This window comes from Homarus americanus, unplaced genomic scaffold (genome assembly GCF_018991925.1).
Source record: "Homarus americanus isolate GMGI-L3 unplaced genomic scaffold, GMGI_Hamer_2.0 scaffold39675, whole genome shotgun sequence".
Classification (NCBI taxonomy): Eukaryota; Metazoa; Arthropoda; class Malacostraca; order Decapoda; family Nephropidae; genus Homarus; species Homarus americanus.
The window spans coordinates 10,124,451-10,139,344 of NW_024736071.1; the positions used below are offsets into that span (position 1 = coordinate 10,124,451).

Below are 14,894 nucleotides of genomic sequence, written 5' to 3' on the forward strand. Positions count from 1 at the left end.
CAGAAGTCAGGGTCTCCAGCAGAGGCTACGGCTCCACCTCGCACCCCGGCTGGGGCTGTAGAGGGTGGCCTCCTCCTGTAATCGGGGGTCCCCAAGTGAGCTTACATGTGGCTCAATGACCGACCCTCTGCCGACGATGGACATAGGGTTGTTTTGTTGTTGAGATTGTCGGACCGTAGTCCGACACGGGCCTTTGCCTATAGGCGGCCCGTTTGGTGGTTCCGGCTGGAGCTCCTGGAGCAGCCAGACCGGATTTGGGATTGGAGGTTGTCCTACCTGCAGATATGAAAGGATACTGCAGGTTGCAAGTGTGAACGGACCCTCGATCAGTGGACGCTTACCACCAACCCCCACTGTTGGACGTGGTCAGTTTAGGAGTGGCGCGCCCCCCGAACTGGGGTCCGCACTTGCTGAGGGAGGATACTTCCTAAGCTATCTGGGTGGTGGGAACGTGTGATGACCCGGAGAAGGTGGTGAATGTGGTTTGTTTGGGTCTTTCGGGTTTGAGTGGCCGCTGGTGTTGTGTGTTCTTGGAAGTTTTCAATTCTGTTTCGGAGACTTTGTGTGACTTCGCAGTCGAGGAGATAGTGTTCAAGTGGGTTGGCTGTTGGCTCCTGACAGTAGGTGCATTCCATGACGACATTTCCGATCGTCTGCCAAGAGCACTTGTACCCTAGTCGTAGTCGATGAAGGCTAACTTGGGTTTGTCTTGGTGTTTTCTTGTCCCCGAAAGGTGGTTCCCCTCTTGTAGCCGCCAGGTACCATTTGGCTGATTGGGAACCAGCGTTGAATGCGCGAAGGAAGTTCTTTTGGATGTGGAGCTTGGTAGTCTTTCTGAGGTGATTCTTGATCTGTTGCACGCTTGCTGGAACTTGAATGTGTACGCTTCTAGAACGTGTGGCTGCCTTGGCTGCTTCGTCTGCTACGTCGTTTCCCCGGATCCCTACATAACTGGGAATCCAGTGTAAGACGACTGGGCGGTTTTGTCTTTGGAAGTCCTGTAGCTGTGTGAGGATCGAGGTTATGATGTGGACGTTGTCTCTTGGTTGACTGTGTTGCAGCGCCTGCATGGCCGTTTTCGAGTCCGTGTGAATTATGATGGACTTGTTGTGTTGTGTTGCAGCGTGTTGCAAGGCCTTTGAGATTGCTACCAACTCTGTTTGTAGGGTGGAGCATTTATTAGAAAGTCTCCATCGGAGGGTCTGACCTTGGGTGTAGAAGGCCGCTCCGGATGTATGATGTTTTGGGTCCACCGAGCCGTCTGTGAAGTATGATGCTGCATCAGCCGGTGTCTCGGTGGCTATGGCTTCCAGAGTTATTCTTTTGAGGTCCTCCTTCTGGAGGTTGGCTTTGCTATCACCTAGTTCGGTAATTTTGAATGTGGCTGAAGGAGGGCTCCATAGTGGAGGAACTACGTAAACATTGTCTCGTATGTCTTGATTGTTCTTGACGAGTGTTTTTGCTGGCAGGTGTCGGATGACCTCGCTTGCCTCGTGCGACCAGGTGGCCCCTCGCACTCTGTGGTTGAGGTGGAGGGAGGCACTGATTCGCGTTTTGGCAGCTGTGGGCTTATCTGATCTACAGATTTTGGCGAGGAGACCGGCTGTCACCTGCTTGACTCATCCTGCCAGGGGTGGTAGTTCAGTTTCCATTTGCAAATTGCAAATTCTGGTCCACTGGATGCTCCAAGCATGGTCCTGAGAGCATTATTTTGGATAACTTCTAGCTTAGCTATCTGGTCTTCTCTCAGTCCAGTGAGTGCTGGAGCACTGTAATCTACCAGCGATCTGATGGCGGCCGTGTAGTAGGCTTTGAGCACATGTATGTTCGCTCCTGCGGTTGTGCTGGTGAGCGACCTCATTATATTGTGTCTGCTCTTCGTCCTGTGCCTGAGAAACTCGAGTGGCGGCTTGAAAGTGAGTTTCTGGTCGAACCAGATTCCAAGACACTGGTCGGTGTTGGTCCAGACGACCGGCGTGTTTTGTATGGAGATTATCTTGTCTGGTGTGTCTGTGCAGATGGCCATCGCTTTCGACTTGGCTGGATTTATCTTGAGTCCAAGTCTGTTGCACTCCTCTTCTATAAGTTGGAGTGCGTGTTGCGTGTTGGCTAGTCTGTTTGCTCTTCTTACTATGAGCTGTAAGTCGTCTGCATAGCATAGGAGCATGGCTGTTTGTCTGAAAGGAAGTCTGACAAGATTTTTCATCAGGACATTGAACAGCGTTGGACTGAGGATGCCTCCTTGTGGGGTTCCGTTTTCATGGACCCTGTAGCTTGAGGTTGCTCCCTGAAAGCGTACTCTTGCTTCTCTCTGTGTGAGGTAGTTTTGGATCCACCCCAGCAACCTTCCTTTGACGCCTTTTTCAGCGAGCGTCGTTATAATGGCCAGTGGATTTGCTAGTTCGAAGGCCTTCTCTAGGTCGAGGAAGACCACCAAAGCTGGTTTATTGTCCACTGTGCTGAGTATCTCGGCGATGTTGTTGCCTGTGCAAAAATGTGAGGGTGTGGGCTGCCTACTTTCCACTTGAGTCTGTTGAGAGCCATTCTTTCTCCCGTCTTTGCTATGCAGCTGAAAAGGGAGATGGGTCTCGGTTTGTCTGGTTCTCTGGGCTTCGGAATGGGCTGTATATCTGCCTTCTTCCATTCCGGTGGAAGTGTTTGTGCTGTCCACGAGGCATTGATGACTTGTAGCAAAGCCTCGTGCCCGGCTTTTCCGGCATGGGAAAGCATGGAGTAGGTTATCCTGTCGGCCCCTGGTGCTGTGTCCTTGCTTCGTTTTATCGACTTCTGGAGTTCTTGCTGGTTGAAAGGTCTATCGGTGTCATCTTCACTGTTGCAGGCCTCTTCGATCATCTGGAGTCTGGCCTGTCGCAGACGCCGTTGTGTCTCCTCCGCATGTCTCGGGAGGTTTTTCGTTGCTGCTCGGTCAGAGAACAGTTTTGGAAGTCTCTCGGCTACCTCTTCTGGGTTGGGATGGGTTGGTGGTGGTGGTGTTGCCTTCCCAGATGCCCTTCGGATCTGGGCCCACATTTTGCCGAGGGAGGTGTGCTCGTTCAGTTCGGAGCACCACTTGAGCCAGCTTACGCTTTCGATTTCTTCCTTCTCTTCCCTGGTATCCTTAACCATGACTTGCACGAGATGTCTGTTTGTTTCCGTGGGATGTCTCCTGTAGTTTCTTCGGGCCATGTTCACTCTGTGGTTGAGTTCTTTCACTCTAGGACAGTAGTACCAGTAGTCCTTGCACTGTCTTGATGTGGGTTTTGTTTTTGGAATAGCCTCTTCTGCCGCTTGGTGAAACGCCTCGACCAATTGTTGGTGGAGGGTTGTCTCGTCCACGGGTACTGCACCGGCCGGCTGTGATTTTGCGCGCCACTTAGACAGGTGTTTCTTGTAGAATTCCCAGTTTGTTCACCTTCAGTGTTGTTAGGGTGGCAAAGTGGTCATTAGTCAGCGTGGGGTGTAGCTGCCAGGAGGCCGAAGGCTGTAGTGCACTGGAGACGAAGGTTAGATCTAGCCTTCCTCCCCTAATTTTGGTGGGCTCTCCGGTGTTCAGGAGGCTGATCTCGGGTGTGTCTTGAAAGGTGGTGTATAGGTGTAGGCCGTCTTCATTTGTGGGCTTACCGAGCTTAGGAAGGGATGATGTGCATTGAAATCCCCTCCTATGTGTGTGGCGTGGTCAGCGGCTGAAGCGAATAATTGAGTAACCTACAGTGAGCCCCTTGGGTTCTTGTAGATGTTGTGAACAGTTAATTCTCGTTCTTGGAGGGTTACTTTGACGGCCTGTGTCTCAATGTTGTCCCCACATGGAAATTGCTGCATGACCTCGGAGGAGGGTATGCTCGACTTGACCAAGATCATACATCCTCTTGTTGACGCCTTCTTGAAATGCCTCCTGTATGTCTTGTAACCACTGAATTTGAAACAGTGGTGTTCTTGTAGAAGTGTTTCTTGTAGCAGTATAATGTCAAGCTTGTACTTGGCTGCTGCTTCTTGCAGGAAGTGTTTCTTGTTTTTGATGCCCTGACCATTCCATGTAAGGATGTTCAGGGTGCTGATGTTTTCCACCACTGTTTCATCGGGGACTTCTGGTGGTCCTCGATAGATATGTTCAGGTCCGATTCCGACTGGATCAGGTTCATATATTCTTGTTCTGTGGTTGTTTTTGCCTTCTGGGCCGTGGTTCGGTTCAGGGGAGTTGAAACGTCCAATTTCTTTCTGGGAGCTGTCGGTATCTTTGGTTCCCAGGTGGCTTTTTTCGGTGTAGAGTGTACCTCGGCTGTCACTCGTGTGGGGACCGGCATGGCGTCCTCCACTGAGGTGGCTGGAGCTGGCGACTTGCCTGTGGACGCTCCCCATGAGTATTTGGAGCTGTGTGGGCTAGATCTTGTAGCCCAGTAGTCCGGCTAGGCCCTCCGCGAAGGTTGTCAGTACCTTGGCTAGGTCTGATACATGTATCATTCCTTCTGGTGCCTTGGTGTGTGCTTGTTTTGTCTTTTTCGTAGATGTCGTTGTCTGCTGCTTGGGTGGCTGAAGTGTGGCCGTAGTGAGGCCAGGAAACTGGGCTGCACTTTGGGTGTTGACCGGCTGAGGAGGTTGGCTTTGTTGTTTTTGCCTTTGGGATCCCCACAAGAAGGTACTTGGTGGGGCTGGTGTGCAGGCGGTGGGGGCCGGTCTTGCTGCTGGTCGGTTTGCCTGGACCCTCTTTGTCCTCTCACAGCATCCAGGGTTCCAGGCGTGGTGTTTGCCCCCGCAGTTGACACACTTGGGGGCAATTTTTTCCCCATTTTTCAACTTGGTGAGGCAGGAGTGTGTGCCGTGCTTCTGCGCGCAGACTGCGCAGATTTCCTTGTACGTGCACCTCGTCTGATGGTGCCCGTATTTCTGGTATCTGAAGCACTGCAGGGGCTCCGGGACGAAGGGCCTCACTTCGTAGATCCCCCAGGTTTTGAGGTCTATGGTGCTGGGGGGTGGACCGTAGTGCGTTATGAGCACCTGTTTTGTGGTGGCCGTCTTGTCAGACGGGGGAGAGCATCTCTCCGCTTTTAAGATCTTCGGGTGGTTCTCCAGGGGTTCGAGAGGTAGTTCCTTTGGGTACCGGAGGACTACCGACTTCATCAGTTTCTGGGCGGGGTCCAGCTTGGTTGATGCAACGGTGGTGGTGTTTTTCAGGTAAGTGTCGAGGGTGGTGGCGGAGTCCTTGTCTTTGGGGTGAATAATCATCTCCCCCTTTAGGTTGGGCCGCACTGAGAAGTTGGCCAGTGGATTTAGTTTCTCCATCTCTGTGATGGTGGCATATGTCGTTTTCGTGTCCGTTTTCGAGATCCGTAATTTTGGCAGTGTCGTTGGGGGTGAGCTGGTGGTGGTGATGGGTGCCTTTTGGGCTGCTTGACGACATTCGTTTCCCGAAAAAGCATGTCGGCATTTTTTGTTTTCAACCTTCGTCCAGTTGTCGTCCTCAGTGGCGGTAACAGTGGTGGTGGAGTTGTTGGAGGCGGTGGCAGTGGAGTGGATGACGTTGTTCTTGCTTTTTAGGGCTTCGTGGAAGGCCCGCAGCTGGCCCGCTTTCTCTGTGCGGAGCCTGTCGTGGTTCGGGTCGTTGGGTTGGCGGTTCAGGAGGGGGTCGCGGTTAGGAGGGCGTACGCACTCCATAACCTGTGGTTAGGTGGTGGCGTTTTTTTTTTTTCAGAGCCTACCTATTCCGGTTGAGTAAGTAGCAGAGGAATTTCAACACTCCCCACAGGCACTTGATGGCCGGGTGGTCGTAGAGTGGTTCCTGAGTATCTCTCCCGGAGCCCCGTTGGGGAAACCTACTACCTAATGTATGTGACTGCTCACTTATAGACGTGAGCTAAGTGTGCCTATTGGGGAAGGATGAGGATTGCTACCCTCTTTCCAGGTGGACCCGCACGATCACGGTTTTCTTGGAAAGACTCAGCTGGGATGGGTTCTTGCTCCAACCCCCTTTCGTGTTCACAATCTCCTGGGAGGGAGGTGAACAGTTACAAGGGGGGACCGCAGGACGAATACACTTTTGAGGGTGCAGGTCCCTAGGCCAGAGCGAAAAAAGGAAAAATAGCAGTAGAAGGAAAAGAGCTCAAACCACGTCGGGAATGTCACGCTACAGCTGCTCTCCAGCTGGAGTGTGGGTTACTCACACCACCAGTGGGGAGGGCAAGCTAATGCTCGATAAACCGAAAACGCTCGTAAGATGTTGTCCACGATGTCAGTGGTGGATGGTCCGGTCAGGAAAGATGGCCAACAATGGCAGCAGAGAGAGGGCGGTCTTCACAGTTTCGGGTCCAGCAGTAGAGCTTGTTGAGAGGTCTTCTTGGTTCAGGAGCGTGGAGTAGAGTGGGACATAGGGGATTCCCTTTGTCTCCCTGCCCCGTTGCACCTTCGTCGACTCGCCTTTCCTCAGGACTTGCCTCTGAGCACAAGGGCGACCTAGTTCTTCCGTCACTGCTCTCCACTTCGGGACTCAACACTTCGCCTCCGCCGAGGTCCTACAGCCGTAATAGTCACCACACAAATGGACGAGACGGTAAGCCTGCTCACTCAGGTGGGCTTTCCTGCTCCCCAGGGGGAGGTGATGCGAAGTTCACCACCATCACCCCAGAAACTCGTCGTACCAAGGTAATGGTTCGCCACGTACCCTGGGAGATCCCTATCGACGATCTTCGCCCTCTTCTCCCACAACTACTGGACATGGAACTCCGCATCAACCCGGTCTCCAAACGTCTATCCAACGAACTCATCGGCTGGTGAGTGGGCTCCCTCCCTCCGAAGCTGAATGTAGGACCAATTCACAACTGTCCTCTCGACCGATTTATCGGAACCCCGAAAATCTGTGGTAGTTGCCAATCGTGGAAACACCGCACCTGGGAGTGCACGAGGATGGTCGCCTGCGGTTTCTGTGCAGGTCCTCACGACACAGTGGAATGCGAATCGAAAATTCAGAACAAAATCCCAGTTATTCCACGGTGTGTCAATTGCCATGGCAGTCACCACGCCTGGAATGCCAATTGCCTACAGCATCCTGGCACTCGCCCGGGGAAAACTTACCTTGTACCACTGCCCTCGTCTCTGACGAAGCCCCTCTCAACCAAACCTCACTCCTATCCACCACCGCCTCTTCCATCCACCAAGGATTTCCCATTGATCTCCTTTCCTCGACCATCCCCCTATCACCCCTACCACCCATCCTTTCTCCCCTCCCCCTCTCTCTCTACCGTTCTTGGAACAAGGTCATTGCCGGCCCTGCCACACAGTCACCACCACCTCCTGCCCACCTGAACCCCCGCTGTCCTCCACCAGCACCACCACCTCTTGCTCACCTGAGCCCTCACCTTTCCTCCCCGTCACCACCAGCCTCCTGCCCACCTGGACCCCCGCTGTCTCTCACCAGCACCACCACCTCTTACTCACCTGAACCCTCACCGTCCCTCTCCGTCCCTACCACCACCACCTGCCCAGTCGGGCCCTCGGCAATCCTCGCCGCCACCTCCAGCTCCTGCACAGGTACACCAAGTTGGTTCTATGGAAACAATCACTCTCCGTCTGGATCGCCACTCCAAGCAAATCAACCTTCTCTCTGCCCAACTCGACTCGTTTGTGAAAACAATTGCAATATTGCAGAGGCAATAACAACTCATTCTGGACACCCTGACCCAACAGGGGCGCACTTTGCAAGCCCTGGTGGCCCGCCTCCTTCCGTCTCCCGAGATGGAGGGTCCATCCCTCGCTCTCCCACTCCTCCCTCTCCATTTTTCTCAACAGAATTTGGTACCTCCTCTGGAGCCCTGTCTAGCCCCACCGACTCATCTCACACCGGAGGCCGTTCCCGCCTCTTCTTACAATGGAACATCCAGGGACTTAGACCTCGCTGGACAGACCTCGCCCAGTTTGTGCTCTCCCATCAAGTAGATGTTGCTCTACTTTAGGAAACCATCACAGATGATGTTACTCCACTCAGCCTTTCTGGCTATACTGTTTACACCCTGCCTCGGTACCGTGGTGCAAGCTCGTGGCCTCCTCACCCTTGTGCGTAACACCATTCCATCTGTTCGTCTCTCTTCACCTGACTCACATGGACCCCCGTCTGAATTACTTTCTGTCTCCCTTACTCTTGGTGACCGGACCCTTCGTGTAGTCAATGTTCATTTCAAAAGTGATTCTCTGGACCCCCAGGTTCTTCACGACCTCCATGATGGGGTTCTCACTATTGTTCTTGGCGACTTTAATGCCCGCCATCCCACTCTTACTCCGGATCATCCCACGCTATGTACCCTTAACGGATCACATCTCTCACAGTTCGTAATGGGGTTGATGATATTCGCTTTCTTTGTCCTGACGATCCTACTCGCCTCCCCCAAAGTTTCTTTGATGTTGGCTTACTATTGAACGGTCATACCTCCTTTCATCCTACCGTCTGCACCGAGCCTGCTCTGTATAGTGACCATCTTGCCGTTACTACCCATCTCGGGCTCTCCTTCTCTGCCCCGATATCAGCTCCTTATCGATCCCCTTGCCTTCGTCTCACACAAGATGCTGTTCCTTCCTTTACCCAATAACTTTCTACCTGGGCGGATTCCTATTTTGTCCCCCAGTCCCTTGACTCTTACAGCGCTGATTTTGTTGATGCCGTGTATGACTCTGTCAATCGCGCTACCCCTCCACGCCCTCCCCGTCACCCCAGAAGTGCCACCAACTACTGGTATCGTATCCCTGCCAAGAGACATCTCCGGCAGGTAACCCGTGATCTCCACTCTGCCATACGGAGGTCTCGCTCTCCAGAGGACGGGGAAGACTTCAAAAATTGGTGCTCCTTTGCAATTCAGGAGCGTCGTCGGATTCGTGAGGCGGACTGGCTATCCATCCTTCACGGGGTCTCTATCGTTCCAGTCGTCACCCTCTTATGTATGGAATCGGATTAATGCTATACGGGGTACTCGACGGAGGCCTCCTCCCCACCCTGACCCCGCCTCCCTTGCCTGCTCTTTAATTCAGGACTCGGCACGAGCTTCCTCCCTTGAGGCACTTCCAGATCCAATGCAGGAGGCAGTGCAGGCTCGCATCGATGCGTCTGAGCCTGTTGTTCGTGCTGCTCTTACCTCCCCTGCCCCCACTGATCATCCCATCACACAGTTCGAGCTTGACAGTGCTCGTCGCTCTAGAAAAGACACCTCTCCTGGGGATGATCAGATAACCTACTCCGTCCTCAACGCCTGTACAAATATTCCTAACGGCCCCTTGCTTGCTCTCAACAATATGTCTTATGAACATAGGGCTCTCCCGTGTAACTGGAAAAATGTCACTATTATCGCCATCCCTAAGCCGGGAGATCCTGAGAAATATCCACCCACTAGTCTTACCTCCTGTGTTTGCAAGATGATGGAGAGGATACTCCATCGTCGTCTTCTTCACACCATAGGCGGCTTCCACAATTCCCTCAATGGTTTCATACAACATCACAGCACAGCACACTCAATTGCTTCCTTTCATTGCAATCAGACTGCCCGCGTCTCCGTCTTCCTTGATATCAAGGGAGCCTTTGATATGGCTCAGCCTGCCCTCATTTTAGCTGAACTTGCGCGGTTAGGGGTTAAAAGGAGACTTCTTCAATGGATCGCCTCTTACCTCACTGGACGTCAGGCCCAGGTTCGCGTTGAAGGCTCTATATCTCCTGTTCAAGAAATGAACCTCGGCACCTTTCAAGATGGAGTCCTGAGTCCCACCTTGTTTAACACTCTCATGCACTCCATTGCATCTCTCCCGTGGCCGACAGAAGTTGTCCACTCAGGCTATGCAGACGATGTCCTCCTCCAAGCCCCTGACTACCTTAGCATGCAGGAAGCCCTTGATCTGATCTCCAGAGAGTGTGATTCACTTGGTTTCCTTCTTTCAACTGCGAAAACAAAAGCCATGTGGCACGGTCGTGTTGTACCTCCACCCCTTCTCTTATCAGGAACGCTCTTGGACTGGGTTAATGAGACAAAATACCTGGGTGTGTATGTAACTCGCACACGTTGTCAGATACCTGAAGTCCGCTATCTTCGAGACATATGCTTTCGGCGTCTCGCTCCCCTCTCTACCATGTGCAGGGATTCCCTTGGTGCCACCATCCCTGTACTTCTCATCATGTACAAGTCCTTTGTCCGTTCCTGTGTCGACTACGCCGCCCATGCCCTCGTCAACATTAGTCGGACTGCTGTCAACTGTCTCGAAGTTATCCAGAGGAAAGCTGCTCGTATCATCCTTGGGGCTCCTCAGTGGACACGCTCTACTTCTCTATATACCGAACTTGGTCTTTCCCCCTTACAGGATCGTGTCCAGGAGTTTTACCTAAAAACTACCGTTTCCATTCTACAGGATCCTCGGGGCAACTATGTCCAAGCCTACTTGACTCCTGTTGTCCGAGGCCGACCTCCATTTAGAAGACAGTGGCGAGGGTCACTCATCCGAGCTCTTCAGGAACACGACCTCCTGCCTGATATTGTTGTCACCCCTGCTGTTGGTTCGTCTCCTTCTCCCTGGCTGCATTTTCAACCTGAAGTGTTTGCCCTCGGTGGACCGCTCCCGAAATCCCACGTGAACCCCGTTATTCTCTGCAAATACCACCTCTCCAAGATCGCCCACTGGTCCCCAGGCTGGGTCGTCCTCTACACTGATGGTTCTGTTGACCCCGCTACAGGTCGGGCCGGGGCTGGTGTCTACATCTCCCGTCCCGATGCCCCTGAGCCTATCAAACTGTCTCTCAGAGTTTCTGACGGGGCATCCTCCACTTAGGCTGAACTAATAGCCCTCCTTGCTGCCCTTCTCGCTGAGGAAGAAGCAGATGGTTTCTGCCCCTTGCTTGTCTGCTGCGATTCCAGGTCTGCTCTCAACGGGATCGCATTTGGATCAGGGGAAAATAAGGACCTCATCTTCCGAATACGAGGGTTAACATCCACACTTCAGGATGCAGGCCGTTCTGTGACATTCCTATGGATACCCAGTCATGTCGGTATCTTGGGGAACGAGGCAGCAGATGGCCTTGCCAAGACTGGCTGCATCAAGGCCACACCTGACTACGTTGATCCTCGAACACTTTTACAGCTTAGGACTCCCCGCCCACCTGGTACGATGTCCTCCGTAAACTTCCTGACCTCTCGTATGTCTATGGGAAAGGGTCGCTGAAAAGGGACGTGATTGCTGCCCGTATCATCATTTGGTATGACTTTGCTTGGGAGATTGGTATCCCCGCATCCCCTGAGCAACGCTCTTATGCATTATGCAGAAGACCCGACAGCCGCACCCTTATCCACTACCTCCTAAGATGTCCCCACACACAACGCTTCCGTGATGCCTGCTGGACCATCACTCCACGGCTGATCGGCTCTGTAAATAAATATCATTAGATAATTAATTTTTCTTTACTGTGCAACTCAGTAATACTATTTTGAATATATAAATATTACAAAGCATATAAACTAATTCAATGGATATTAGCTGCCCTTACTACAAATTTCATAGTAAACATTCCAAACAATATTGGTATTATTTTGGTTTTGGTCATCTGGGAACTATAGGTTTAAGTACTTTAAACAGCATGGATAATGGTAGCCTCAATGCTCCTACATTTGGTGTCAGAGAGAATACTGGCATTTGTTTTCTTGTCTTCCCAGCGAACTCGGAGGATGGAACGTAAACTACGTTGGTAAAAGTTTTCAAGTGCCTTGAGGTGCCTTCTGTATGTGAGCCACGTCTTGCTGCCAGACACGAGGATGAGGAGGACCACTGCTCGATATACCCGCAACTTTGTAGATAATTTAAGCTCCTTGTCACTGAAGACACGGGTACGGAGTCTGCCAACGGCTTGAGCTGCACATTTGATCCAATGGTGGTGGTGGACAGGTGGGAGCCATGATACAGAAAATGGGTAACATTAGCGAGGGTAGTACCGTTAAGGTGGATGGATGGAGGAAGTGTGGTTGAATCAAGGGCGTGCTGAAAGAGAATTTGAGTCTTGTGTACATTCACCTTAAGGCCGAAGTGTGCATAAGCATCTGCGTAGGTATTCTTGGTCTCCTGTAGGTCGCTTTCATTGTGAGCGACAAGGGCGAGGTAGTCTGCATAATGTAGTTCAGTCATGAAAGCTACCGATACCTTTGCCGATACCTTTGTTCCTGCCTCGAGTCGTCTTATGTTAAAAAGACCCTTCATCCGGTACTCGGTGTCCACCCAGCTGGCTAAATTGGGACTGGCACTAGTAAGGAAGGCAGCCACGAAAATAGAAAAGAGATTTTGTGCCAGTACATTCACCTCAAGGCCGACATGCATACGCATTTCCGTAGGCGTTTAGGATCTTCTATAGGTCGCGTTCAGTGTGAGGGACGAGGGTGAGTCCCTGAGTCCCTCCATACGGTATTGGATGTCCACCCCGCCGGATAAATTGACATTGACACGAGTAAGGAAGGCAGCCAAGAAAATGGAAAGGGGAGTTGGTAGTACATATCCTTGCTTTACCCCCGTTTGGTTGGGGAAGAACTCAAACTGGGTGCCATTGTACAGGACACTGAGGTTCATACCTTCGTGGAGTTGACTCATAATGGCCATGAATTATGGTGGGCAGCCAAAACGGCTTAGGGTCCGCCAGAGGGCTTTCCTGCTGACTGAGTCAAAGGCCTTGGTAAGGTTGAGGAAGGTCATGTACAGGTCACAACGCTGTTCTCTGCACTTTTCCTGGATCTGGCGGGCAGCAAAGATCATGTCAGTGGTGCTTCGTGATGGTCTAAAGCCACAGTGAGATTCTGGGAGGAAGTTTTCCGCCTCAGGAAGAAGTCTGTTTAGGTGAACTTGGGCGATAATCCTGCCAGCTATGGACAGCAGGGAGATCCTGCGATAGTTGTCTCAGTCTGACCGGTCTCCCTTGTTCTTATAAATATTGACGATGGGGGCATCTTTAAGAATTGGGGGGATTTCCTCTTTTTCTTATATATTTTCCAGAAAAGAGTGGAGACGGTTGGTAAGCAGAGGGCTTCCTGCTTCATACCTTAACACTAATATAATGCTGCCACACTAGATGCATTACACCACCCCGTGCACACACACATACACACACCCGGATGACCACACAACTGAACAAGGAAGTTTTTGTTCAATACTGTGTCAACAAAAACAGAAAAACGTCACGACCACCGCAACAAGAACCGCAGTCAGTGATCCGCCTTCCTTCTAGGGAGTAAAGCATCGTGAAAGAGTTTTTTTTTAAGTTTAACAAATTTATTGACAAAGCTTGGAGTACAGTTTGCCTATTCTGAGTAATTCAGTCAAAGAGAGGAAGTGAAAGCAGATGCAGGAACGAGGTAAGGAGACAGAAAATGGTTGAAAAAGAGAATATGAATGATATAAATATAAATGATGAAGAAAAAAATAAAAAAAAAGATAAAGAAAAAGAAAAAAATTGATAAAGCAGAGAAGGCAGTAAGGTTGAGACAAAAAGAAGAGAATAGGGAAAAGAAGAAAGGAATGATACATGGATGACAGATAAAAGAAGTTGGGGGGGGGGGGAGGCGAAAGGAAGAAGAAAGGAGGAAAGCAGGACAAGAAGTAGAATGATATGAGAGAAAAAGTAAGTAAGAAAGTGGTAAAACTAAAAAGAAAAGCCTATGATTGAAGAGAAAAAGTAAATATAAAAAGAAATGGAATAGGGATAAGAAAATAGAAGGAAACAAGGAAGAAGGAAAGCACTATCAGAAGGAAAATTAAACAATTACGGTAGAATGAGAAAATAAAAAATAGAAAGGACATAGAAATAGACACACACAAAACGTCTTCACTGTGTTCTAAAGCTGTTGGGTAGGTTTTATATAGATCTCTATTCAATCCTAAATACCCTTCATGATTTATCACCATACTTGGAGTTATTGTACCTCCACTCTTCTATATTTCAATCCGTACTTATTGTAAGAATTCTGAGTCAACATTGAGACTATAATATTGTGCTCCTTAATCTCGATAGTGGCCTGAAACATGGGACGTATTGAGAAAATATATTCAGTTCATTGCAGCTACCTTTGTGTACCCCAAGAAGCTGTGTGGAGGTCCCTGTGTGTCTCGGTATCTTCTATAATAAATGTTGGCGGAGGAACGACAAGAAGATGATAATAAAGAAAGAGGAAAAGGCAAGAAGGGGAAGGAGGAGGGAATTAAAAGAAGGAAAACAAATGTAAGAACGGATAAATAAATGAGACACAAAAGGTGTGACTAAGTCTCCAGTTTCAGGCAGAGGCCCATCTAAACACATTAATTTTGGGGGGTAAGCATCTCTATTTACAGGGTGCCTCTCAATATAGAAGAAGCTCTTAAGATATCAGGCATGTCAATATTACTATTATTTTTCACTTTTTGTCTGTAAAATTGTGATTAAATAAACTGTTTCCGTATGAATCTCAATATAAAATTATCGCTACTCTTGCTGAAAAAAGAAACTCCATCAGATCGTAGTGTTGGTAACTGTGAATGGACGACAGAAAGGAGTAACAAATAAGGGAGAGGACAGTGGGAGGGGGTGAATATTGATAGAAGATGGTTGTACAAGAATTAAATTGTTTTTTGGGGGACAAGATGCGGGCGGCGAGGATACAGGGCTAAGGTGGGAGGGACGACTAGTTAAAGGAGGGGTGAGGGTGACACCACTAGGTCTTGGGGGAGGGGGGCAGGTGAGGAGGAGGAGGCGAACGAGGAAGACGGCCAGTGCAGTGCTGTGAAGGAGTGTGTGTGTTGCCTCAGTGTCGGCTAGACCACTGCCAGTATTTCTCCTCCTCCAGCTTAGCAGACAGTGTGAATATTGGACCCTTTTGATTTGTATTTGTCGATGTACGGAGTACATGTTTATTAGCTGATGTACTGTACCT

At 50.4% G+C, this 14,894-nt stretch overlaps 1 protein-coding gene across 1 annotated transcript in view; it reads left to right on the plus strand.

Annotated features, from left to right (window-relative positions):
- Window positions 1–14,833: 14,833 nt before the first annotated feature.
- LOC121871784 overlaps window positions 14,834–14,894 on the plus strand; it is a 35,731-nt gene continuing 35,670 nt past the window's right edge. The window contains exon 1 of the mRNA XM_042374263.1: window positions 14,834–14,856. Coding sequence (XP_042230197.1) covers window positions 14,855–14,856 — 2 coding nt within the window. The 5' untranslated portion in view covers window positions 14,834–14,854. The remainder of the gene's footprint in view (window positions 14,857–14,894) is intronic.